Genomic DNA, 27,413 nt, shown 5'->3' with positions numbered 1-27,413 from the left:
CATTTTATCTTTCTGCTTCATTGTCAGGGTGAAAAGAAGATCCATATAAGGCCTGTGACTTGTAAATTCATGATCATCGGGGGGGCGGGTTTGCGCTGGCGCTGACGGAATTCATCGCATAACAACTCTGATTTATCAACGGTGGACCTGCAGGTGGACACTTATTTCCCAAAATCCTCAGTTTGGATAGTTTGGATATATCCATTTGGATAGTATGATTTTTGTGCATGATCAAACCTTTAATGGAATATGGACACTTAAATCCCTGAAGCACTGTGTTTTTGTGCCTCAGCTTGACCTCGAGGGCAACTTGTGCAGTTTGCTCTGACTTCCTGTAGACAGTGTTGGAAAGAGGAGGGAGTTTAGCATTTTGGGTCATTGCAAATATGGCTTTTTCCATTTCTTGTTTTTTCCCTTGAGGCCAACTTCTCCTTTAAGCAGTGAGCCACCAGCGTTGTCCTCCTGAAGTGAACTTGTAAATATAAATTACATAAAAGTACTTGCTGTAATACAAATATTCATTTACAGATAAAGCATCAGCGTCAGTCTTTGGAAAACAGCGCTGGCCTAAATAGAGCTTGTGATTGAAAAGTTGTAATAGATCTAGGCAGGGAAGTGAAAGAGGAGCACTTGCATTTAACTTCTTGGCTTTGAACAAGCCCCTTAACCCCTGAATTCTCCACTGGTGCTGCCCAGTGGCCTTTAGATCAGACTGCGGTTGTACTGGGCAGTTTCCAGTGTGAATGTGGAGCAGGACGTTTCTGCAAAAGAGCGTTCATGCTCAGGGAATCTACCCTGGATAAATACAGTTAAAAAAGTTATATGCACTCAGCAAAGAGACCTTATCTCCACCTTTTCTTTAGGCCATCTCCTGGATGAAGCCAGCAGGCCCTGTCGCCAGGCTGCGTTGTCAAGGAAATGTTTTCGTTGTTCAGAGTCAACTCTTGAGGCTTTGCTCTTAGTGTAACAGTGTTAAAACAATGAAATAAACTTAATCAATGAATCTGCTCTATCTGATCATCACCGAATGTTTGATGTCTCGTGCATGTTGGCTTCAGTGAACTGTAATTGTTAACGTGTGGAAATTTCCAGATAGCTTAGGGTTTCAGCTCTCTGGTTACTATGGAGATTATCACTGGAGCAGAGTGTGTTTTGAAAGCAAACAGGTCTGTTTTGGCACTATAACCAGCTGGGAGGATGTCACTTACAGCTATGAAGGTGACTGTGTGTGCCTGCATGTCTGCAAAAAAAAACAAAAAAAACAATATATATATATATATATATATGACTGGGTCCTATTTTCATAGTTTGGGCCATCATTCCTATCTGTTATGATAATGTAGGGATGTGGTATAAGTTGTGGTGTTTTAAGTTATGATGATGACTTTTAGTTTTCTTAATAGTTTCACAAACTTTGCACACTTCAAGTATTAATGTCACTAAACACATTAACTGGATTCCTTGAAGACCGACATTTCCATTTGTCCCATAAGGGTGGAATAGAAGCACAAATGGACATTTATGTTACAGCTGGGTCAATTAGATGCTAGTCAAATGATCTCAACAGATTAAGGTTTTACTGGCATTTTACGTCTATTTTTCAGTGAGAAAGGACTGCGTCGGTTGTTTGCGCTTAACATGTCAAACATAAAGCACGTGCCAAATGACTGATAGAAGTACTGTTCGGAGAGCTTTTGTTTCTCTGCCATGTCATCTGGTAATTATCAATTACACTGGTCCCATTCTAAACCAGATTCACTTTACAGAGCACTTGTTTGTCTGGTGTTTGTTTCTCTCCCACTTTTTTGAGTCTCTTATACTCCCTCCTTCGGAGTCTGGGGCCATCTCTCTGGTCAGCTGCAGCGAGAGGAACCTGAAAGGAAGTGGAATAAACAAAAGGAAAGCAAGCCAAACAAAGCTGCAATGAGGCTTTGGTAGACATGCCGGTTCAGGGGCAATGTGCACACACAAGAGGTCTCTGTGAGAGTGGTGGTGCTCTGTATTCCTGTGAAGTACTCACACAGTCACACATATTACAATCCCACACGCAGCAATGGTACACAGAGATAAAGTTGATTATGCCTACATTTTCAATACTGTAGTGCACAAATATGTTTTTTTAATGGAGTCATCCCTTAACTTCAGCTGGTGTAGTCCACACTTATTAGAAGTAAATGTTAACTGCTAAAAAGACCTTGATTTGAAAATAAAATTGGGTCAACGGTTACATAACTATTGTTTGAATGTAAAAAATATTAAAAGAAATCTCCAGCCCTAATGGATACCTACCTTGTTTTTGCTGGATAGATGGCATGCCACACGTATCCTACTTTCTAAAACTTGGGCCATTTTGTGCTGCATTGGAGAGGTAAACTACTGCTTACTTTTTTATCTTTCTTGGTCCATCTCCTGCATTTCTCTCCTTGTGTGTACAGTACTCTATGGTATAATGGTAGAAAAGTGATCGGTTCCAGCAGTGTGAAGTGTGGGTTAGTGCATAGCTTTTTCTCTGCTGATCTGTTATGTTTATTGCAAAACTGCAGTCCCGCATGGTGTCTCATGCAAGATATGGGATTCTAGAAAATATCTGCATGGACTGAAAACAGATCTGGAGAGAAAGCACTGACAGAGAAAGGTTTCTTACTAACGTATGTAGTACAAATGCCAATCAAAATCACATATTTTTTAAATGCCCCAAAAGTAAACTTTATGTTTTAGACAATGCTGTGCGGAATCATTGACATCATACATTTATTGTACATGCTGCAAAAGCTCAGTGTGTAGGTTATGCCTACCACTCTATGTAGAATATACATGCATATCTCATATGTAGTCTGTCCCTTATTATGGCACAGTACTGTAATGTATGACTAGTGAACCATGAGATAGCAGAGTGGCAGTAACAGCCTGAAAAGGTTACAGCAGTCATAGAACAGAGAGAATGCGGATGCGAATGAGGCTGTAAAGTGGGAAAGTGTACAGGAGGTTGTAAAGCATTGTAAAGCAGTATCTGTAGCACATGTATAGTAATGAACAGCATGATCGGAAAAAGTATATGCAGAGCAAATGCAATGGTTTATAGCCATAGCACAATGAGTGTTGAGAAAAGCGCACAGGTTATTGTGGGTCAGTCTTAAAAATGTCAATACAAATCTACAGGGGAGGTTAAAGCACAGGGTAACGCCCCTAGAGTTTCTTTGAATTGCCTAAAAAAACCTGCCAAAAAAGAGCAGCTGAAAAACAAGTTGGATAAACCATTTACAAGATTAGCTCTGTGTCAATGCAAATTCAACACTTAATTGTCGAGGATATTCTGTGACTGGAAGCCTAGCTGAAACCTTTAAAATACAAGCTTTTATTTAAAAATTTAGCTGCACTTTTTTTGTACACGCTGTATAAGAAAAGTGCAACTGTCCGCCATCTACTAGGTTTGAATGATTGAAAGAGAAAAGCATCTTTAATGAATCTGCGAAGGAGAGAAACTGCCCGTGTAGACAAGTGTCACCAGCAATCCTCCCTGCTGTTTTGGTTAAGGTGTCATGCAATATCTTGAATAGTGGACAGCTGACAGGTAATGGCCTGCTGACTTGTGAGGACAACTCAAGGATGTTCTTCTGGGTATAAATTGTCATTTGCTGCAGGTAGGACATTTCTCCATGGGTGGTGAGCAGGACGTTTCTTTGAAACTAACATCATGTCATGTCAATGATGTTATGTCCTTGCAGGCATGTTTGGTTCCAGTGCACATAGCAAAGAACACGTTTTTTTTTTTTTTTTTTTAATCATAAGTCTGCTAGTGAAGTAAGGATACTCATTTTTAATGTCTGATTGACAAATGTTGTTGACTAAATACAGTATCTGGTAATGAGGACACAGGACCATGTCAAGGTTTCTCACTGTTTCCTGCACAATGAGTCTCATTTTTAGTTGAAACTGATACAGGGATATCTGGATATAATCTCTGTTAACACCCACACTTCTTTCATTATTATATCTTTGATTCAGTAATCTTGATAAGCTTCCACGATGTTGTGATACAGTATCTCATGGTGCTTGCAGACATTCCTTAACAAGAGGCAGCAGCTCATTGGTATGCTCAGGGCTGTTTACCAACAAGGGATTTTCAGTTTGTCAAGCTTGCCACCTCTCTGCGATCACACAGCATTTCCATATCCATGGCATCCACACCAGAGAAACACATGGAGGAACTCCTTTTTTTTTCTGGATTAGGGATAGACCGATTATCGGCCCCATTTTTTTTTGCAGTTTGCAGATGATCTGTATCGGCGTTTTATTTGCCTGATAACCGATAAAGTTGATAATTAAAAAGTGCGCTACTTTGGCTCCGCTACAGCTCTGTGTCTGTCCCTCTGCTTCGGTTTCACTCACTTCTGAGTCTGACTTAATGTCCCGCCTACAACACCATCTGACTATCTGTTACTGTGTATTATGTTGAAAGTTTCTAATTTATTAAATAATTGCTTAACGCCGTTAAAACAAAGTTTTGTGTTGGATTTTGTAACAGTCCAAAATCTTAATTTTGATTTAAAGATTTTTCTTTTCACTGTAAATGCATATCGGTTCCAAATATTGGTTATCTGTTTCATTAACTACTAATAATCTGTATCGGTATCGGCCCTGAAAAAAACAGTATCGGTCGATCCCTAATCTGGACGACATGACCAGTCTTTCAGGGTCAATAAATTGTTACTGTAATGTACCATAGGTTTGTAAAACATCAACACCAATCTACAACAGAGCTTTTATCATGATTTAAATTACTGTATAAGAACCAGACTAAAGGGTTTTTTTTCACCAGCAACTCATAACTTTTCTTTTCGTCCATCAAATTCAGAATCAGATCTGTGTGAAAATTGAGACCATTAACTTCCTTAACATCTTCATGAAGTGACAAGTCAACTCAAATGATTTCATTCAGTGAAAGGTGTCAGTAAAGCAAGTTTCAGCTTGTATGCTCTGAGGAAACTGTGTGAATCGTTGAGAAACCTCCCATTTCACCCCTCCGCTTTTTTTTTTTTTTTTTTTTTTTAGGTTGCTATAGCGACACAGAAATGGAATAAACTTCCTGTCTGTTTACTGTGGTTTATCACAGACTCTTTTGACACTTTTTTTTCCTTCCTCTTCAATCTCTGGCACACTTTAGACTGGTTGATTTCACACCATTCATCATTTTATGTAGCCAGTTGTAACATACACAGTACATTATCAGTTTGCTTGATGAACACATTTTCAGATCCTTGTTTTAAATGTGGATCTGTCAAGTGTTTTGTAAGGCGTCTCCAGTTTGACAAATTAACCTTTCAAGACTTAAACAAAAGCAGGGCAGAAACATGTTGAGAGAGTGCTTTATAACTGATCTGGAATCATTTAGCTATTAACTTCATGCGGTAGAGTCACATTCATAAGTTAAATCCTAAAAACCTTCACTTCCCTCCCAAAAAGCCTTAGGAACTTACTTAGGTTCTTCTTCTTCAATCCTAATGCCAATGTCAGTCCAGTTTTAAACATTAGATTAATTTGGGGAAAATACATTTGTTCAAGCATTTGAAAGATTAGGCCTAGATAATTCATTTTTTTGTTTTTATTGAACTGAGTGCTGCAAGTACACACAATTTAGTGTCATGCGAATGGTAATTACAAAACTTTTCATTTTTTTTTTTTTTTATATATTTGCTTAACTTTATATTCAGCTTTAAAGTTAACATTGAAAGAGAACACCTTTTATCTGAAAGTTTAAATTGGATTCAGAGTGTCTCATTTAAACTTAAGTTGAAATGCTGAGCGACGATGTTTGCTCTGGCTATGTCAGGTGCATTGGTCTGGTCAGGCCTTTCATGTCTGCAGGCTTCAAGGCCTGGTAGCTTCTGATTTTTAGAGCTGCGAGAAGGCCAGTCATCTCAGGCAGCCTTGCTCGCCTGTATGCGTCTGCTCTTTGATCGATGGCCTTTCAGTCCAGAGTAATTATCCCCGACCAGACCGGGAGGCTGGTGACTTTGTGGACTGCCATGTCCTCAAAAAGGTGCATAAACCTAATCAGTCTGGTTATATTTGTAAATTACTTGCATCCACAGCAGAGGTTTTCAGATTGTTTCAAAAGGTTTTCTGCCCTTACTGAAATGGCAAATAAATGGCTCTTTCAAAATAGTTCATTGCAGTGTCATCTGGTAAGGTCAGTTACACTTTACTTGAAGGTATCTACGTAAGAGTGACATGACACTGTCATGAACTTGTCATAAACATTATAAACAAGTCATAAACGTTTATGACATAACGCTGTTGTGTTTCAATATGGCTGAACCTTTTAATTGATGCATGTTTCTGTTGTCAGAATCTTGAACAAGTTTTTTTATTATATTTATTATATAGTATTATAAATGCATTATGTGGACCCCAGCAAGAATGGCCACTGTCGTTGTTACAGCAACTAATGGGACTCTAAACAAACAAACAAATCTGTAGTACGAAGACAGTTGAATACATCACTCTATTATGGTTATGAAATTATCTGACAGGATACTGTTAACATAATTATAGTTCAATGTTGTGTTGTGTGGTCGACTATGTTAGCATTTAAGCTCTGTTTAGACTCTGTGTAAGGAGACATACATAATTCTTTTTCGAAAAAATATCACCATCCACAGTAAAGCACAAAATTGCCACTCTTAAATAATAGAGAGTTTTTGAGAAGTTTGAAAAGCTATGGACAACATGATTGGATGGCCAAATTAGAAAGGAAATGACGCCTCACCGTTTGGCTTTTGTTACTGAGCATGTTTTTCCATATCTTCCATATCGTCCATATCTCTATACCATATTATACCTATTCGTCATCTTTTTGCTAATATTTTGATGCACCAATCCATAATTTAGTGACCCTTTTTCCTCTATTCTTATGTCTGTGTGCCTGTACATGTGTGCGTGAGTACAAAGGTTAGTGCAGGAGGGGGGGCTTCTAATGGCTGTATGTATTATGCATCAGCAGTAGGCTATATTCCAGTCGCCCATAACCCATGACACAGCAGATGCCTCCCAACTCGGGACCACCACAGTCTTTGTCCCTGTTTTCCTTCATCTTTGTCAGTTGATGGTCAATAAAAAAAGGCCTTCTGAAATGTGCAGGATCAGTAGAACAAATCCATTCTATGACGTGTTTTCATCAACTGTATCGTCTACTCGCACTCCTTCCCATGGTTCAGCCTAATCGGTGGGAGTGCTAATGCCAGAGAAAGACGTTAAGCTCTAGGCTTTATTTCGCTGCTCGAAAGGAGACTGAAGATCAAATAATGATTGTGTAGAGTGGCTCCTCCTGTGAGTGCGGAGTGGCTTTTTTGGTGACACAAAACAGTACAGTATAAGGCAAGACACATCACTGTGGTCCAGTGATCTGCCATAATAATGTGTCCCCTAGTTTTCTGATTTAGTGCATCAAAGACAGGGGGGGGGAAAGCACCAACAGTCAACCCTTCAATATCGCAGCAATATCGACATCGATGTGTTTGGTCAAAAATATCGTAATATTTGATTTTCTTTATATCACCCATCTCTACTTTGATATGTCTCAGTTGTTTATGCCCAATACAAACGGTAGGCACATTTTGTCATTGCACAGTGACAAAACAGTTGTACATTTTCACACTGATGTCAGTTCTCCCAGAGCAGCCTTTTTAAATCATTTTTGTTAATACATTTGGTTTTAATTTAATCCTTAACTATATGTGGTCTCCCTTATATTGCCATGAACCAGCTCCTGGTTCTGACAAAATAAGGGAGACCACACATAGTTAAGGATTAAATTAAAACCAAATGTATTTAACCCATATTGAATTATACTTAGGATAAGACATTTTTCAGTAGTAGCAGTAGTGTAGTGAGTGCATGGGTGTAGGTGAGTGTGTGGAAAGCAAAATGGAACCAAAAACGACAACCCAAACCAAAAACAAACCCTGCTGGCTGTGTGGACCGAGAGAGAGGAAACTCTGAAACCCTCTTAAATAGAAAGCAGGGGGGGCAATCGGGAGGAGTGGATTCAAGTGTGTTCTCATCCTCCTGCCATACCTCTGCCAACCAGACTGCCTCCTCAACAGCTACCAGGGAAAAATAGCATAGAGCCACCCACAGAGTGGGAGGGGTCATCACAATTCTCTTATTGTACATTTAATAAATTTCATGGGACAGGGAGACTGTACACTCTACTTTTCATTGCACACATTTCACCTGTATACGAGAAAAAAGCTTTTAAAAACAGCTAATCGCATTTCAATAGCTCATACATACAATAATACAGATACTTTGCCAATATTCAACCAACTTTGTATCATAATAATGTTGGTAGTATGTGTAAATAAATTATGTAAAACTTCCCTGCCCAGAACTCCCTACTCGCAGGCCAGCAGAAAAACAGGCCTGTTGCTCGAACTCCAGATTGTACTTCCGCATACGAACACAAAGGGCCCTATTTTAACGATCTAAGCGCATGGCGTGAAGCGCCTGGCGCAGGTGCGTTTAGGACGTACAAATCCACTTTTGCTAGTTTAACGGCGGGAAAAAAGGGTGTGATGGTCCAAAAGGGTTGTACTTAGTGTCTTAATTAATCATAGGTGTGTTTTGAGTAACATGCAATAAACCAATCAGATTGTCATCTCCCATTCCCTTTAAAAGCCAGGCGCGTTTGTACCTTGGCGCATTGCTATTATGATGGCGGATTTGCTAAACTGGAAGGAGAGATTTTCAGGAGAAGAAACTGATCTGCTCGTGCGTGAAGTGAAAGCGCCAGTAACCATAATAACATGTAATATAAAATATATAGATATACACAATAATACTATTTGACATTGTAATCTTTTTATTTGTATTCTTTTGCATGTTTGTGTGCTGCTGTGTGTGTGTGTGTGTGTGTGTAACAAGTATAGCGTGCGCGCGCATTTTACTAATGTGCTGTTAAAATAACAATGGCGTGCTGCGTTATTGACTTTAGACCAGGTTTTTGTTGGTCAATGGCGCAATCACTTTCCGCTGCGTCAAGATAGCAATACGCCAAGAATGCACTTGAACACAACTCCCTGTAAGACCAGCACGCCCATGGGTACACAGATGGGCGCAGGTGCATTTGCTATTTAATCGACGTTTGCGCTGGACGGGAAATTGACAACTGCGTCGGTCTTAAACTAGCAAAGACACTTGCGTTGGGATTTGCGCTGCGCCGGGTGCAAGATAGGGCCCAAAGAGTATAGAAGCGGTAAAATACTTTTTTAACACCAAATTATAATGTCTAATACAATTAAATATAGATATGTAAAGCATAGAACACAGAGAAACTAAAGGGGAGGAGGAATGTGATGTAAAATGAAGGAAATTAAAGAACCCACAGCCCAAATGAAATATACAAAGCACAGGAAGTCATGTCACATGTTTAGTAGCAGGCAAAGACATGTTTTTATGCAGTGAACAAAGCTGTCTGCTGCTTTATCCTTCCAAAGACGTGTTTTTTTTTCATCACAGCAGATTGAGCATCTGTACACGGTATTATATCAGTGTCTGAACCTGGTTCTAGAACAAGGTGCTGCTTTAGATGAAGGATAATATGCATGTAGTTGGTGCATGTATTTATGTGTGTGTGTGTGCATGTGGGTTTGTGTATGCAAAGGGATTGTCTTATAATGCGCTTGATGCTATCCCAGGTCTTTGTCTCGGGCTAGGGTGACAGCACAGTGTCAGAGGTCATGTAACACAATCCTAACCCCGACCTCACCAGATGCCTGCAAGATGTGATTAAATTATGGACGTTAACGTCAAAGTGGAGTGAGGATGCTGGGACAAAGACACACATGCATCATGGCTTTCAACAGATGAATACATCTTGGTTAAGTCTGATTTGGTGTTTTTACAGGCCTTTTGTTTTTCTGAGTAATTGTTCTGAGAAGAAATGTGAAGTTTACTTGAACAATTGATTGCACAGATTTATTTACTGATATAAATGCAGACTACACACAGTAATTAGTTGCAGTAAAGTGTATAGAGGGAGCAAATTGATAAAAATAAAAAATAAAAACTGTGTCTCTGCAATTAGGTTATACTTTCCATCCATCAATTGCTAAAATCGAATAAACATGTTGATCAAATGAACAGCTGAGATTATCTTGTAGTGCAGCTGGCTAATTTCATTGGTTAAGAAGTAATAGTCATTTTGGGACTTTATAAAATCACTACTATAGTATGTTAATCATCATACATCAATGTCAGTAAAGTCATCTTTTACTGGGAAATGGGCTTGTTTTGCTTTGTAGTAGCACTATGGGCCAAGGCCGAGGAGGCCTGGCCCAGATGTTACGGCACATTGCAAAAAGCTCACTAGGCTGCAGTGCCCCTCTGCTTCGTCCTTGCACACATTTCAAAAATCGGCATCAATTATGAATTCATTCCATCTGGTGGGGTGTGATTACTGCTTTTGGCGCTGTAGCGAGCCTGATAGCCGCTCCTGCTCACAGCTCTGTCAAATGTTTTCACTGCTACCATTCAGAGCTGAGGAAATGAGGCAGGAGAGACATTTGGGCAAAAGCCAAGAAAGAAATGAAAGTGGGAGAGACCTTACTTATTTTTCCTCATCAGCAAATTTAAAGAGCATGATTGAATCCTGTGAAATAACTATTGGCTGACTCAGATTGGTTTCTAATTGATTGAAGCTTCCCTGTTATGTAGTTTTTCTGCATGAGGCTTTCATGCATTCGTCTACTCTTTGTTTTCCCAGTGTGGTGTCTCTCTCTTACACATATTTAAGGCCATGTGTCTCCCTGTAGTCTGTACATGAAGAATCATACAGATGTTTGTACAGGCGAACCTGCTCGGCCAGTCTTCTTCCCAGCTGACCATGTTGAAACGGAAAGCGCAGCGTGTGCCGACTTTCAAAAATTCAGAGGTGCACGACCATGCGGCGTGACAACTTGGCGAGCCTTTGCGCTGGAAACGACAGACGCGGTGTCATTATTTTATGGCTCACGCACCTCGCGGCGGGAACACCACGGCAACCATACACCTAGCTTTAATGTGACACTCTCACCGTGGGACCTCCCTCTGGTGTCCCATCAGATGCCCCTTTCACACAGCCGTGTGTGTGTGTGTGTGTGTGTGTGTGTGTCCACTTGCATGCTGCTTGTGTAGAAAAGGCCTTTAAGGGAGAAACTGTTGTCAGGGGAGTTGATATTTTTTGCTGTGTAAATATTCATTTCAATATAATACAATACAAATAATATATATTTCAAGGGTGACAGAATCCTGAGTTCCTGTGAGTTCTGTTATCAGCTGAACTTTTCTCAGACACATCTCAACACGATACTTGTGTTATTACTAGGGGTGTGACAAGACACCCAGCTGACGAGACGAGACACGAGATTGGGTTCACGAGATCGAGACGAGATTTTAACACTATTTTACAGAAAACTTCAATGAAGCAATATAGTCCTTTATTCAATTGAAAGTCACAAAATGAAAACTGAGCACTGAAAGGTTTTGCCATAAACTCAAATGACTGGCTTCTCTCCTGTATAACTAACAGTTACACTGTTACTTATTCCATATTTATATTTATGGTGGAGAGAGAGTCTCTTCACTCAGAGAACCATGATGACAACGTAACTAAGCGTTTTCTGGCAGTAGTTGAGACCAAATGTTTTGTACTTGAATTTGTCATTGTACAGTAGACGGGGAGAAATAAAGCTTATTTTACTATTGTTTTACATTGATTACGTTCTAAAGCACAAATAAATTACCATCAAACACTCAACAGATGATTTTTGTGAGGACAGATGCTATTTTCTCCTCGGCATTTTATTAATTGCAGCAGTAAACAAGGAAGTAGGTCACTCTAGTATCGATTTATGACCGTTATAGGACGAAGGGAGAACATTTCTCTTTGTTTAATATCATTAAAAGTAAAGTTAGGTTTTGCTGTTCGCTTCCCGACTCATTTTAATAGAGAAAGAGAGTGGTCTGCGCGAGACAGCGCCACAGTGAACAGCACTTCAGTTTTCTATTGACGGAAGGAGGATGTCTGTGCAGCATCCTCGCCTTCAAGGAAGACACAGTGCTAGTAGGCGTTTGTATCCAACCGCTATGACTATTCAGTACGTCTATGGTCTGCGATCCGACAACAATATATTAACTGTGATTCACAAAGAGACTACCTATTTGAAATTTGTGTTACTTTTTGACACATTTCTCACCAAATTGAGTTCAGATCTGTTTTCCTTTTCTTAAATTAGTGTAGCTCCATCTCTGACTAATATAAAAGCTGCTGTCTCCTTTCGTTCTCCCTCCTCTCCACTCTTGATTTTCTGGGATGCATTGGTTAATCTTTACACTATCTAATTGCTCAGGAAGTGTGTTGTCCATGTTGTCCTCTTGTGACTAATAACCTCTGCTGGAGAACTACCACATTGTGCTTCATGCTCCATTGATTACATTTCTGCATGTTTACGGTCCCACAATCATATTCATTGAACATGAAGGAGTTTTCCTTCATGCCTCGAATTGGTGATGTTAATGATGAATCGATTATAACCATGATCAGAGCCTTGCTGATGGCAGGGAAAGAGGAGTTTTCCATACACAGTAATACATGTTGCAACTTAACATGTTGAATGTCTGAGTTCCCCCAAACTGGTCTTTGCAGCTCTTCATCGACCCACTTAATCATGGCTGCTTTTCCATTGAGGAAAATCATGCATTTTGTGTTTTAGAAGATTTTAATGATAATTGGTTATTGATTTCTGTGGCTGCCGATTTGTTGAGGTAATTTGCATCCTCAGAATTGTCATCAAATGCGTGTTCTTCCAGCTTCTTTAGTCTTTCCTCACATTCAATCAATATATATCTATAAAGGTAGTAGATTTTGTCTTCTTGCCTCTCATCCCTCTCTGCTTTGGCAGCAGTTGTCAGTGTGCTGTCCATGCTCGCTCTTTGCCCGAGGCATGGTAGCCATCTGTTGGAGGAGACCGAATCTCTCCGTCCTTGTCTTTTAAACAGACAGATATGCCAGTCTGTGTGTGCGAGCGCATGCTTTTTGTGTTCTCGAGTGTGCACGTGTTTATGCAAGCTGCGTGCATTTCCGTCTTGATTGGATCTGAGAAAAGGAAGTGGCACATGTGTCTCTCAGAGGGCCTCTGGTCTCGAGTATAGATTGGCACATTTCTCAACATGTAGCTGAGAAGGACAGGCGGCATCGGGCCGCCTCACGGCTGGTAGGTAGGAGGCTGAGGACAGTGGGAGGAAGAGTTTGAGAAATGATGAAAATTGAAATAAATTAGATTATAGAATAAAGAGAGTGAGAATGAGGGGAGATGGAGAAGTGATACAGGCTATTTTGTTGCGTAGTAAGACTCACTGGATCCTGCAACCGGCTCGAGTTGCCAACTCGGTGCTGTTTTTTTTTTCTCCTCTTTAACCCGTCCCCTTCTTTTCTACCTCTGTTTCCTTAAATTCCCATTGCTTCCTTTATCACTTTAGTTACTCATCTTGGCTTTATCACCAGCTGCCTCATCATCTTTCCCCTATATGCTTAGTTTAATCGAAAATTAATCGAAATTAACTTTAGATTTTGATTTGAAATCAAAAGCAGCATCAGCGATTCCCAGAGTATTTTTGTCTCTCTCCCCCGCCTACTTGCGCACTTACAAAGAAAAAAACAACCAACACAGTGTAGCTTACCGGCTGGTAGCAGCTAAAGACACAGGGTAACGTTAGCTTACTGGTAGACTGCAGCTGCACTTTTCCAGACACCATGGCCACTGCCGGAATCAGAGATGACGGAGAAACAACAGAACTGGAAAATCCTCCTGCTTCCCTGAAGTCACCAGTGTGGCAACATTTTGCTTTCCCGGTCAGTAAGCTATGTAAACAAACAACACAGGTAAAGCATGTGGGCTCCTATGGGACTCCATGGTGCCTTCAGGTGCCTCTCGGTTAACTAATGGTGCTTTCAATTGCATCTAACCTTATTGTGGCATTGCTTCCCTGTTGAAAACAAATTGTATATTAATGGGGGTATTGTGGGAATTCAAGCATCTCAGTGTTATTTGCTTGAGTCTCAAAGTGTCTCAGGGTGCTCAGAGTGAGAAAAGAGACTGTGAGAAGTCTCAAGTCAGTGAGGAGCGATGTCTTACGGAAAAATCACATTAAAGTGAGCTAAACAGTGTACTGAAATAAGACGGTTGAAATAAGACCACTAATTACAAAAAGTGTGAATTTCAACAAAAAAGGGTTTTTGCAAAGGTTTTTCCAAGAAAGAAACTAAGACTTATATTGACGACTATATTTTAAAATAAAAGTATTTTAGATGGGTGGGTTGTTCATTTAACACAAGTCCTCTGGGAGGCCCGAGTAAATGTAAATTTTATTCTCGTCTTTTATGTTTTTAATTTTTTTTTATTGTTTTTAACTGCTCTTTAATGTTTTAATTTTTTAATTGTTTTTAACTGTTCTTTAATGTTTTATGTAAAGCACTTTGAATTGCTCTGTTGCTGAAATGTGCTATACAAATAAAGCTGCCTTGCCTTGCCTACTGGAGTGGCAGTAGCTTAGTCTGTAGAGAGTTGGGTTGGGATTCGGAGGGTCGCTGGTTCATGTTCCCATACGGGCCAAAGTATGGTGGTGGACTGTTAGCTGGAGAGATGGCAGTTCACCTCCTGGGCTCTGCCAAGGTGCTCTTAATCAAGGCACCGAGCTGCCCGGGGCACCTGTCCGTTGACAGCTGCAGCCCCCTCACTCTGACATCTCTCCATTAGTGCATGTATAGGTATGTGTGTGTATTTCAGGCCTGTGTGTAATGTGTATAATAACAACAGAGTGAAAACATTGTAGGGGAGAGCGGGGTAAGTTGTCACACTACTCATAACTCCACCACTAGAAGCTCTATCTCAAAAATCAAATAGCCACTTTGTGTGACGACTTCTTCTGTAGTCAACTTCCTGTTCACATGTGGTCAAGGGTGCTCTAATCTGAGGTTAGCACAATTTTCTTATTTTTCTGCTTAAAAAGTAAGGAATTTGCACTTTAAATTTTATGCAATCCAACTTTGTTAGGTATGAATGTTAAAAAAAAATATTTTGCACAAAATAGAGGTGACAATAATGTGTCTTTTGATACTTTAGCTGAAGTGCTATGTTGAGCTAATCTTGAGATTAAGCCACCATTAGCACACGTCAGTTTGGGGCAAGTTGTCTCAGTGACTTTGGGGCAAGTTGTCACATGTGACCAGCCAGTAAAGGAAGAAAACGACGCAAATCAGCAATTCTTACTGACACGCCAGTGAAGCAGCAACTAGAAATAGAAAAGAATAAGGCTCAATCTAGCAAAAGCTGTTTCAAAAGAAAGGGAAGCAAGGGGGTGAGTCAAAATCTGGACCTACAAAGAACAAGGCAGCTAAAAGAAGAAAAAGTATACAAAAGTCATCATCAGATGATGAAGAGTGCTTCTGCCTCGTCTGTGTGGAGCCATTTTCAAACAGTCGTCCAAAAGAGACCTGGGTAAAATGTGTAAAATGCAACAAATGGGCCCATGATGCTTGCACCTTAGACCAGCAAATGTATGTGTGCCATAATTGTGACTCTGAAGATGAGTCTGATTAGTCAAATACAGGGCATCTGTTTAGTTCAGAGGTTAAACATGATAAGTTAAGCAAGTTATCTGCAGCCTTCCATGCAGTTATCATGAATCTATGTGCAAGCCAGAGAAGACTTAGAGTTTAAAGTTCAAAGTAAAGTGGTCTTGCCGCTTAATGTGTTTTGATTGAAATGTGTATTGTTTTTCCAGATTCTCTGGGCATGATTGTTTATATTTCCAGTTCTGGAAATCAATATTCACAAATTAGTTGTGTTCTTATTTTTAGATAATCTAGTGTGACATTTTACCCGCCGATGGGGCAAATTGTCACAAGTGCACATTCTCTATTCACAACATACCCCGCTCTCCCCTAATTTCCCTTGCGGGATTAATAAAGTATAAATTATTATTATTATTATTATTATTATTATTATTATTATTAAACAGTCTCAGTTTGTCTAAGTGGATTTAGATTTGAAGTCTCATGACATTCAACAGTCCTGTCCAGGTCATAACCGAAAGAACGAGATCCAGAGTACAAGCGGCCGAAATGGGTTTCCTCAGGAGAGTGGCTGGCGTCTCCCTTAGAGATAGGGTGAGAAGCTCAGTCATCCGTGAGGAGCTCGGAGTAGAGCCGCTGCTCCTTCGCGTCGAAAGGAGCCAGTTGAGGTGGTTCGGGCATCTGGTAAGGGAGGTGCTCCAGGCACATCCAGCTGGGAGGAGGCCTCGGGGAAGACCCAGGACTAGGTGGAGGGATTATATCTCCAACCTGGCCTGGGAACGCCTCGGGATCCCCCAGTCGGAGCTGGTTAATGTGGCTCAGGAAAGGGAAGTTTGGGGTCCCCTGCTGGAGCTGCTCCCCCCGCGACCCGACACCGGATAAGCGGACGAAGATGGATGGATGGATGGATGACATCCAATGTTTGCCTCTAATGTCTTCAGAGTTGTGGTTTAAAGCCAGTTCATATTTGGTATTCATGTCCCAGCCTGTCAGGTATTGATTTATTTAACAGATTTGCTCTGTGTGGGGACAGGAAGGACCAGAGGGCCATCCCGTTACAGATTTAGTGGACTTCACAAAGACTATGTGAACATACTGTGGGGGAGTAGTATTAACCAACCCACTACTGCAGAATGCGGACACAATACCATGAACACTTACAGCACACACTTGTGTTTATATTAGCCTATATGTGTGGATTATATTATATTGTACTGGTGTTTGGTTCATTGTGCCCACTACTTGAGGCCATTCTAACTCCATTAGGCTAAACTTATATATATATAATATTATATATAATATTACTGAGCACTTAGTATCAGCTGGGAGAGAGAAAAAGTCTAAATGGGACCGAAAAAGCCAATTTTTTCATTAGGTCAGTTTAACCTCGTCCGTTTTCTATTGTTTGTGATAGCTCCCAACTGGTTGGCTTTACAGCAGTATGCTAATCTACAACCTAATGTGAGCTAACATCGATTCTGCAATATTTCATTTAGTCAGCAGAAACACTAGCAGAAGTGGTCGCTATGACAATGCGCGTCCATGAATCTGGGGGGCAGAGATTCTGAAGGAGTAGTAGTATTTGTTTGGCAGTTGAGTTCAAATATCAACAATCTAGAAATCTAGAAAATGAAGAATGCATCTTTGTATGTTCTTATTGTGTCTACATCCTCAGATGAATTGTATTTACATGTAACATTAAAGGTGCAGTAAGCGATGCTGCACAAAGATTGTTGATATGTGAGATTTTAGAGATATTAGAGATTTAACTTCTTCAGTCACAGTCATGAAACGATTTGCTGTGGCTGGCGAAGGCAGTTGTCATGCTGACTGAAAGGAGGCAGAGCTGTGTGAGCTATAGTGCTGATTGGAATGGTCCAGGCTTAAACATCAACAGCGGGCCTGTGTTCTCAGCTAGCAGGGGTTCACACTGCTGCCTTTGTGTCCTGCTCTCAGTCCTACCAGGATGGGACACACTTTCTTTAAACACATACACATTTATTCACACAGAGTAAAAGCCTTAATTCCATGGGAGGCAGACCTTTGAAACAGTTAACATTTAAAATTGATGATGCTGTGGCTGCAGGATGCTGATGCAACGCATAGGCACTGCAGGGAGATAAAGAATTAAGTTATTATTTTAAGCAGGTAATCTTCAGTCTTGACACAGAACAGTGGGGAAGTACCCTTCTTGTTCCTCCTTTTATGTCCAGACTTGTCAGTTTCATCATGCTTCACTGAATAACGAAACTCTAGAGACGGTGCGAGCATGCCAGGATTTCTCACAAAAGAGCTGGCTTCTTCCTCTCGTCGGGTTTGATCACTGGTCAAACGTGGAAGTCGATAAAGGCTTTGTCAGTTATTCTCTCAGATCCTATTTCTGCCAAAGAAAACTGAAATTCCTTATTAGATAGTAGGTTTTACAGAAAAAGGTGCACAGGTGGTTTTTGCTTCACAGTTGCAACATCCAGATAGCCAAGAAAGCTCCTTAGTGCTGATGGCTACTTCCCAGTTTGGAGGATATGACACCTAAAGACCAATCAGACACCTAGCTTTTCTATGTCTGACGAAGCACAGGTACCAAATACATTGATGTCGATATTGCTGCGATATTGTAGAGTTGACTTTTGGTGCTTTTACAAAAAAATGTCACAATGAGATTTTAGATCAATAATCAATAGTGTGCATATAATGACTAAGTGGGTAAAGGCAAATAACAAAACAAAACTAGAACAGTCTGGTTTCAGAAAATTACATAATTTTACTGTAATGCAGCCTGTAAAACCATGAAAAGACAACACTTGTGTCATATTACGATATCCAAAATGTTATATATATATTTCTAGTCTCATATTAGCCTGGCTCCACCCTCCTACTTACTTCCGCTCAATTTTCATTTCCCTTCAGTACTCCGTCTGGGTTTGCGGTATATTCTTAGGTTTTCGCCGGTGGCTGAGAACGATGACGTTGAGGACGTGCACTAGAAAGATGCGAGCGAAGCCATTCGGTCCGTTGTGGCAGCAACGCTGCCGAATATCCAGAAGTTAAAGCCCGAGCAAGAACAATCTTTGCTGAGTTGTGTTGGTGGCCATGATGTTTTGGCCCTCCTCCCCACGGGGTTCGGGAAAAGTTTGATTTTCCAGCTTGCTCCGTTAGTGGTGAAGGAGTTGGCTAAGGCTAACGCTAACGATGCTAATGCTAAATATAAGCCAATAGTTGTTGTCGGTCTCCCCTCTTGTTGCACATGCGCATGACATACGTCACGACCAAACATTAGTGATTGGTTATGGCAGATCCAGTGGCTCTGGGCAGATCCAATAGTTTTAAACTTCAACAGAGTACCCGCCTTCAAGGAAGTTAACACTTGTCAATGGAGAGAGGCCAGACTCTCTGTACAAATGAAATGTACAGAATTGATGTCGATAAAATATCGATATATTGCCCAGCCCTACGTAGTGCTGTGTGCCATTTTTTTTTAATTATCCCGTTCCCCTACCAAGACAAATGTGGCTTTAATTAGCTCAAAGGCTGCGGATACACTGAATATGACTCAAGCAAGTCATTTGTCTGTGTTAGTGAGGTGAAGTTCAGCAAGCAGTTGGGCATTGAAAGACTACCGCTGTCCATGGCTATAATGGTCACACAAATTGTTGTGAAGAAGGCCTGAGGGCCGAAACATCATCAGAATAAATAGAGAAAGGCATATGAAGCCAAAGTGTGCGACACCTTTTTCTTACTTTCAAGTCTACTTACAGTGATCAGCACCTCACAACAGCCTTTGGTGTGCGTTACTTTTCTATATATAATGTTCACACATACATCTGGTCTACTGCTGGACTGCTTAGATTTCTCAACTTTTAGCTCATCACCTTCATGTATGCTGGATGCTGAGTAGGTAGCTGCTCAGGGCCACACAAAGGTAGATAGAGACCCAATTACAGGTGTACTCATGAGTCCTAATGAAGTGCCGAGCACCAAATCAGTGGGTCCCCTGTGTCTATAAATACAAACAGGAGTAATTTCCTTTATCGGCTCTCTAAATGAATAAAACCACCAGGTACCCTAGAGCCACAACACACCTTGTTTTGGATAACTGACCTGATCCAAAGGGTTGAATGTATTCTTTCCTTCTTTGCAACTAGCGGAGGTTCACTTTAGTCTGTGGCCACCTGGGACTTCATTAAAACATGTTTCTTAAGTGTTTGCCGACTTAATGTGCATGGGGAACGCATCCAGAAAGCACCATATTCCCTTACCATGACTCATCTGACCTGTTGGTTTCTGTTAATGAAACCCCCACATGAATACAGTCCATCCATCATGGGTCAGGCCCAGGCTCTGTCCTGCAGCAGCTGGACTCCCGGTAATCCTGTGGGCTCCCTGGCACAGGTTCCCCTTGCACCAATCTCTGTGTTGGTTCTGCCTGTCTGCCAGGCACATTGTAACCCATCTGTAATCAGGCAATTTCCTGAGTCCTGCTGGTAGACTTACAAAACCCCTGCTTAAATCTCCTGGTACTACAGTACATATTGTCATGCTAGATGGATAAGTAAGCATGCACACACACTCACATTCATCCACATCCATTTCCTACATCTTTTGTATTTTATTAGTGAGAGTGAATGAATTGTGACAGACATACAGAAGCAAACTAATCATTCAAATGAAATTGGAGACTCAACTGGCAGTCCTTTTTTCTACCATTAGTCAAAGACAACCACAACTGTTGTACATGCTGCCCTGTTGCTAGGCAGTGGACAGTATTTATTATCCTGCAAACCCAACTTTTCTTCATCCCCTGCATTATACAAGCAGTCTGATTCTTCTGTGTCTTGGTCAAACTGACAAGCTACCAGATATAGCTTGCTGTAGAGTAAAGCTCTGCTTTTTTAGTACTGAGTCATATTTTTTTTTCCCCCCAAACGATTTTTAGAAAGCAGTAGTATTAATAGGGCATGTGAAAATGGTCAGTGTGTGGGTGTGTGTGTATGTGTTCTTGCAGCTGCAGTTCTGAGCCTCCATGGTCCAAAGGGAGCTATGGTGATAATTCAGAATTAGCCACAGTTCGGGCAAAGTGTGTTGTGTAATAGCAACAGGATCAGTGGTATCAGTTCGACTGTCATCAGGCCCTGAGTTTTTCTTTCCCACAGAACTACCAGCAACATACGCTTATTGCTCCAATCTTAAGAGTGATTGCCACTCACGTCAATGACAGCATCCTCTATGAGCCCTCAGCAGTCCCAGCTGTCCAGTGTATATTTCATTTAGCCAAGTATGCAATATTAAAGCGAAACAGTGCAGTGCAGGACGTCACTTGCCTCTGCATACATTGGTCGCTGAAGTACTCATAAGGATTACTACAGCAGCAGTGCATTGTTCATCTATTTTGGGATGTATAAAACCCCACTTTATACGCCAATCCGTTCTCTCAGTTAAATTATTTTAGTGTTGCCCTCTGACATTGAAGTTACTGTTATGTGTAATGAGGAACAGCCTATATTTAGCTGTCAATTCATTTGAACGTTAGATAGATTCCACATGCACAGGCTCTCCTGTCTGCCAAGACATTAAGTGTATTTGTATTATGCAGTGATGAGAGCTGCTACCTATTTGTTAACCAAAGCAGCAGTGGCACTAAAGCACTAAAGTACGTGCCAAACTTCACCACTCATTCCTAACTGTTAGCAGATTCAGGTTCACTGGACAAACTCCAAAGAGCATGTTTACTACTTTCAGGTGTGTGTGTGTGTGTGTGTGTGTGTGTGTGTGTGTGTGTGTGTGTGTGTGTGTGTGATGCCTGCTAGCTCGACCCTGGTCAGTCAGATTCATGAACTCATAGGTCTAGAAAGTATGTTCTGGCAGTTTGGCTCCAGACTCGCATATCTGCCGCTGAGAGGCTCCAGGGACAAACTCTGTCATGTCTGTCTCACAACATTATAAATAATGTTGTGAGACAGATATTAGACAGGTATTAGTTTCCTTTATTTGTGATTTAAACCTAAGAGGTTGTTAATATATAGTTATGCAGAGTTAGTGTGTGGAGGGTTAAGAGAAGAATATTTTGAAGCCTTTTGGCTTTAAACAAATATTGTGATTTTAACCAGCTTAAATCAAATAAAGCTGGTCTGTAATGGCACATATGATTTATTCACAGCTAAGTATTCCATCTACATTCTGACATAAAATACTGGATTTATATGGAATGCACACTCCATTTCCATTGAATCAGTCAGTATCTTAGTTTGTTTCTCATTTTCATCAGCAGGGAATAAACTTACAGTTTTCAATTCAAGGTATGCAGTGAGCCAGAGAGAGCATTTCTTTTTTCACTTTTCCTTCTGCTTAAAAATATGGCCCACAGACTGTACAGCAGATAGATGAGTGCTTCATCACAATGTGATTTGCAAATGTCTTGGTGGTGGGAAATGTGGGGACTTCAGAACCATAAGGTGGATGTAAAATGGAGAATGTCACAATGTGTTTGTAGGTTTCAACAGAAAATCACTTTAACCCAGACATCGGATGCTCACGTCCATTTGGTTTGTTACATTTTTGGTCATTTTTGGTCAGCCTTAGTACAAACCAAGACTATGAAAATCTGTTGGATATTTGTTAAAAAACTGTTTTTATTTCAAGGCAAACAGCACGTTCTGCTCTATTAGCCAGTCTGAGCTCATATACCACAGAGGAGTAGAAGCGGACAGCTGTCTGTGGCAACTATCTTAGCCCATTCCTACCCAGAGGGTTCGCTGTGCATGTGCGTGCTGCATGCTGTGTAGTAGTGTATTTTGAGGGTCATCCCAGAAAGACTTCACCCCAGGCGAGTACGAATGGAGAGTGCACTAACAGGCACTCCTGGGTGTGTGTATGAGTGTTAGATTCCTTGTGGCAGATGAGCTCTTTCTCTGGTCGCCTCAGGCTAATAGAATAAACATAGCAGAGGATAAGAAAAGCCCATATCCTGTCAGTGTGAGACATTTCCATTAAAATGTTGACCATGATAAAGTGTCTTGAAATAAAAAGAGGGGAAGATGATGGCAGGTGGTTTTAGTTCCTTTAGAGGTTGAGAGAGGTAGGGTTGTTTCCACTGTGAAATTAGGACACCTCTGTATTACCATTGGAATTCAGACTACAGATAGAACTGACTAAGTTATAACTAAAGGGGCAGAAACCCTGTAGGTATACAGTTAGAAGGTACAGGAGCCTGGTCCAGGATGGAAATGAGAACTGAGATATATTGCAGCGCTGAAGGCAAGACTGGGAGGTAAAGGGAGGGGAGCAAGACAAGGGTCCAGATGTGAGACGGCCTCACTGGCTGCCTGTTTACATTTCTCAGCTAACGGGAGTGTATTTTTAACCTCTGCCTGTTTTTGTTCTCTCTGCAGGTGCTGGAGAGTCGGGGAAGAGCACCATTGTGAAGCAGATGAAGTGAGTGACTGCTCATTGTTTTACTTTTCCTTCCATCATCTCTGACAAATTAATGTACGGTTTAACAGCACAAGCACATGTATTTGGAATATGCACTACATCTGATATTGTATACAGGGATGTCCCCCATCTGATAAATGCAATCTTCTAGCTAGTCGATATGGTGAGTAATGAAATTGGCCCAGTCAGCTTGGCACTCCTTGGCTCAGAGCCAACAGGCTTGAAATAGGATTGCACCATGAACATTTATCACCAGCCTTAAGGAGAAGAGAAACATTTGTTAAGTGATTGATCAAATCGACTGGGGAGTCCAGTCACTCCGTAGAATAGAGATATCTTTTGACATGTGTACTGCATTGTGTGCTACACATGGAGGACAGCAGGTACCAGGGTCCATCTAATATCGTAATCAGACAAGGTGTCGGTAAGCATTAGCTAAGAAAGAAAAGACATCTTTTTAGTCCGTTTGTACAAAAGATGATTGACAGTGCTCCTACACTGAAACATCAGTATGAACTGTTCCTTGCCCTGATTGGACTAATCCACCCCTTGTTTGACTGTCACTGGTTTTTGCTTAAGATTAAAAACATGATGGAATTTCATACTACAAGTTTGGATTCTGTAATGTAAGGCAAGACATTGAACATGCATTTGCTGAATTATGGCTAATGTTATTTGACATTTACAACAAACAAAATTGTAATAGCCTCGCAAAATGAAGATAAAGTGAGCCCCTTAAAAATAAAATCAATAATTCTAAAAGTTTCCAGGTTGTCAATCGAGGAAAAGGCTTAGTATGTACAAGCTGACATGACCAGCGACAGGATAACAATTTCAGTCTCAAAAAATATGAGAAAAGATGTGAGCAAGGAGGAGTACAAACTCTAGTTTTTGTTGTCTTTTGTACTGTATAGTTTAGGCTGTGATGACTGTGTAGTGAAGCATAAATGGAACGGCTCTTTTCCTGTCTTTGAAAGTTCTCTCTTGTCAGTCTCTCTGACACCTACCAGACGTCTCCTTAAAACAAGGGTTGAGAAGATGGTGCTAGATGTGCATTTCCACAGCTGATAAATGAAAGTCAGTGTTCCTGTTTAGTATTGCTGCACTGACTAAAGCAATTTGACAAATCTCAGATACACTGGTCTCTAAAATCCTCTCACATGTGCACATTAGTGAATACCTACATGCTTGATACTTTTGGCTTTTGATACATCAGTGAATACCTACATGCTTGATACTTTTGGCTTTTGATACATCAGTGAATACCTACATGCTTGATACTTTTGGCTTTTGATACATCATTAACGAAAGCACACATCCACTTCCCCACATACATGTACACATACTAGGGGTGTCACAATGTCAATTTTAAATAAAACATTTATCAAATGAGCTTTCAATTTCAAATCTTGATATCAGAAGCAGGATTCCCCCAGTATTTTTTCCTCTCTTCCCCCCACCTATTTGCGCACATCAGAAGAAAAAAAAAAAACAACAGACACAGCGTAGCTTACCAGCTGGTAGCATGCAGCTAAAGACACAGGGTAACATTAGCCTACCGGTATCCTGCAGCTTGACTTTTCCAGACACCATGGCAACTGCTGAGTCAGAGATGACAGAGAAACAATAGAACTGGAAAATCCTTCTGCTTCCCTGAAGTTACCGGTGTGGCAACATTTTGCTTTCCCGGTGAGTGAGTTATGTAAACAAACAACGAAGATAAAGCATGTGGGCTCAGAAGGGACGCCATGGTGCATTTATGTGCACCTCATTAAACGTATGGTGCATTCAATTGCACCTTGTAAACTCGTATACCTCTTTTTAACACCACTGACCAGGGTTGTCTGATCAGGGTTCAACCCTTCTTTTGGAAATTCAAACCAAGTCAGTCAACATGGGTACATCCCTGGCCACGGCAATTCAGAAATCACCTGGGTCACAACCTGGGAGCAATGCATAACAATTACCTTAAGTTCTAGAAATGGGAAGGGCTTTACACATCATATTCAGTGAACAGCTAACATCACATATTCCAGTCCAGCTGTATAGCCTACCACAAGAACTAATATGTTTTTTAGCTGCTTGAATTTGTCATTGTACAGTAGAGAGAGAAATAAAGTTTAATTTGTGTTTGTTTCGCAGTGATTACGTTCTAAAGCACAAATAAATAACCATCAAACAGGAGAGGGAGTAAGAACGGCAGTGCCGAGAGAATTAAACAAAACTTATGTTCTAACGCTGGGTTTTTAAAGGCAGTTTTGCCTGTAAAACTCAGCTGACGCTCTGCAAAAGGCTGACTAGTAAACATCTGGGCACTCACTGCCAGCGCACTGTTCGGAAATGAATTGAACCGCTCCGCTCTACTGTTGTTGAAGCTGCCTGTGAAAATCCTAGTTTAATACAGTCTATGGTGAAAACCCAGCGTAAATCACAGTGAGACAAAATGTATGTTGTTGTTTTTTCAAAATGTGCAGCGACCTGTGACGACTGCCCCACTCTCATTTCCAACCAATCGCATAATTCGTCCCGCCCCGGCTGGTAGTGACCCACTTTGTGCGCAATTCACATTAAAATTGATCCTTGTCCTACCCTGATCCAACCCACCTGGTGACCTGGGTCGCGAAGCCGAGTAGATCGAGGAGGGTTACCCCATTCAAACACAGTCAACCTGGGTATAACCCTGATTGAGCCATTTGTGTGAAAGGGGTATAGGATACTCAAGGTACCCTTCTGCCATCTAGTGGCTATTATTGTGCCATTGTCGTCCCAGTTGAAAAAATTAGTTTGTATTGAAAGTCTATTTGAATCGTGGATTTGGAGAATCATGACACCCCTAGTACATACACGCCTACAAAACACAAAAACAAGCGTCTCCAAATGGCGAAATTATTTCTCTGTATACATTTTTGGGTTTTTAACATGTTTTTAATCCGCTCACTGAGGTCACTTAAACCCACTTATCTTGACTTAACATTTTGACTTACATTACTCGCCATGGCAAGAAACGCACAAGTTCGTTAATAACATTAGTGATGATTCTGTTGTGAAAAGTTCTATCGAGTGAAAACAGCACAACACCGCTGTCTTGTCTGCGCTCATAGAGGAGTAGAAGTGTCAGAATTCTGGGTAGTGATTAAAGAAAACCTCAAAACGGTAAATCCTCTCCACCCAGGGAGATAAAATAACAGAAATAAAATTCAGGCATTACTCATGAGAGAGGAGAACATTTTTCTACGGACCCATCATCTCATACGAATCACATATTCATATATTCTATTCTCACAGACCACTAATTTCTAATTGAAGTATCTTTAGTTAGATGATACAGTAATCCGTCAACTCAAAGTGAACTTCAAAAGACTGCTTGAATTGATAAAATGCAGAGAAAAAGAAAACTGTCATTTATTTTACACAGTCCAACAATTCAAATAAACGGCACATTTCAGCTCATATTGTATGTTTTTGTTGCTATTAACTTAGAGCTATGTTTCTAAGGATATGGAAATATTGTATGTTTTTCTAGAGGAGTAGGAGAGAATTCTTTCGGCTACCTAAAAATAGAGAACAAACATAACTTATTCAAATGTAACCTCTCAGTCCTAAACTAGACTCAGACTTCTATGAGAAACATTTTTCTCTGGTTGTCTTTTTTAGGAAGATGGACAAATAATAGATTTCAGAGATACTATGTGTGGGATCTTCCTATTCATAATTCTGACAAAAAGGATATATTATGCTTCTGTGAGAGTCACAGGAAACTGCAGTACTAATGGTGGGGTCTCTTTTAATCTAGTTTTTAAGGAGAATTCAGGAAAATGACCTGTTGACACTAGACCTACATGTGACAAAATAATAATAATTGTAATTACAAAAATGTGACAGCCACAGGATATGACAGCATTCATGATGGGATTTAAATGTAATCCATTTAATTGTATTCTACTGAAAATTTCCCCCTGGTTGACATTCGACTTGCAAGTTATTTTTAACATAGCAGTAATTAAATATTTAAATGAGAAGGAAGCAGCTCACAGAGTCCATACAATATGATTACAATGGCCAAGTTTCATTTCAGTTTGTCTGATTCATTCTGAAGGAATTAAATTTGATGGAAAGTTGTTTGTTTCAGGTGTGGATAGTGCCTTGTTCTGGTCAGTTAAAAGCTCTTAGCTTTTTTTTATATACATATATATTTTATGAACTGTGAGGTGTAGAGGCAAAATTATTTTCACAGAATATCTGTCTGATGTGCTACTGTCAGGATAAAGTGACATTTTCCACAAGTTATTTTTATCAAACCTTTAAATCTGCATTTAAACGAGGCGTTCAGGTGTAGAAAGCACGATATCACACTTTGTGTCCAGCTATACCT

General features: G+C 40.5%; 1 protein-coding gene across 2 annotated transcripts in view; it reads left to right on the top strand.

Annotated features, from left to right (window-relative positions):
- The window catches only part of LOC116041528 (guanine nucleotide-binding protein G(i) subunit alpha-2-like), a 67,561-nt gene that overhangs the window by 29,051 nt on the left and 11,097 nt on the right, over nt 1-27,413 (top strand). For both annotated transcript variants that reach the window (XM_031287441.1, XM_031287440.1), the window contains exon 2: nt 22,999-23,041. In XM_031287441.1, coding sequence (XP_031143301.1) covers nt 22,999-23,041 — 43 coding nt within the window. The remainder of the gene's footprint in view (nt 1-22,998; nt 23,042-27,413) is intronic.

This window comes from Sander lucioperca, chromosome 6 (assembly GCF_008315115.2).
Source record: "Sander lucioperca isolate FBNREF2018 chromosome 6, SLUC_FBN_1.2, whole genome shotgun sequence".
Taxonomy (NCBI): Eukaryota; Metazoa; Chordata; class Actinopteri; order Perciformes; family Percidae; genus Sander; species Sander lucioperca.
The sequence above is the reverse complement of the archived record's forward strand: the minus strand, read 5'-3'. Positions and strand labels throughout refer to the sequence as shown.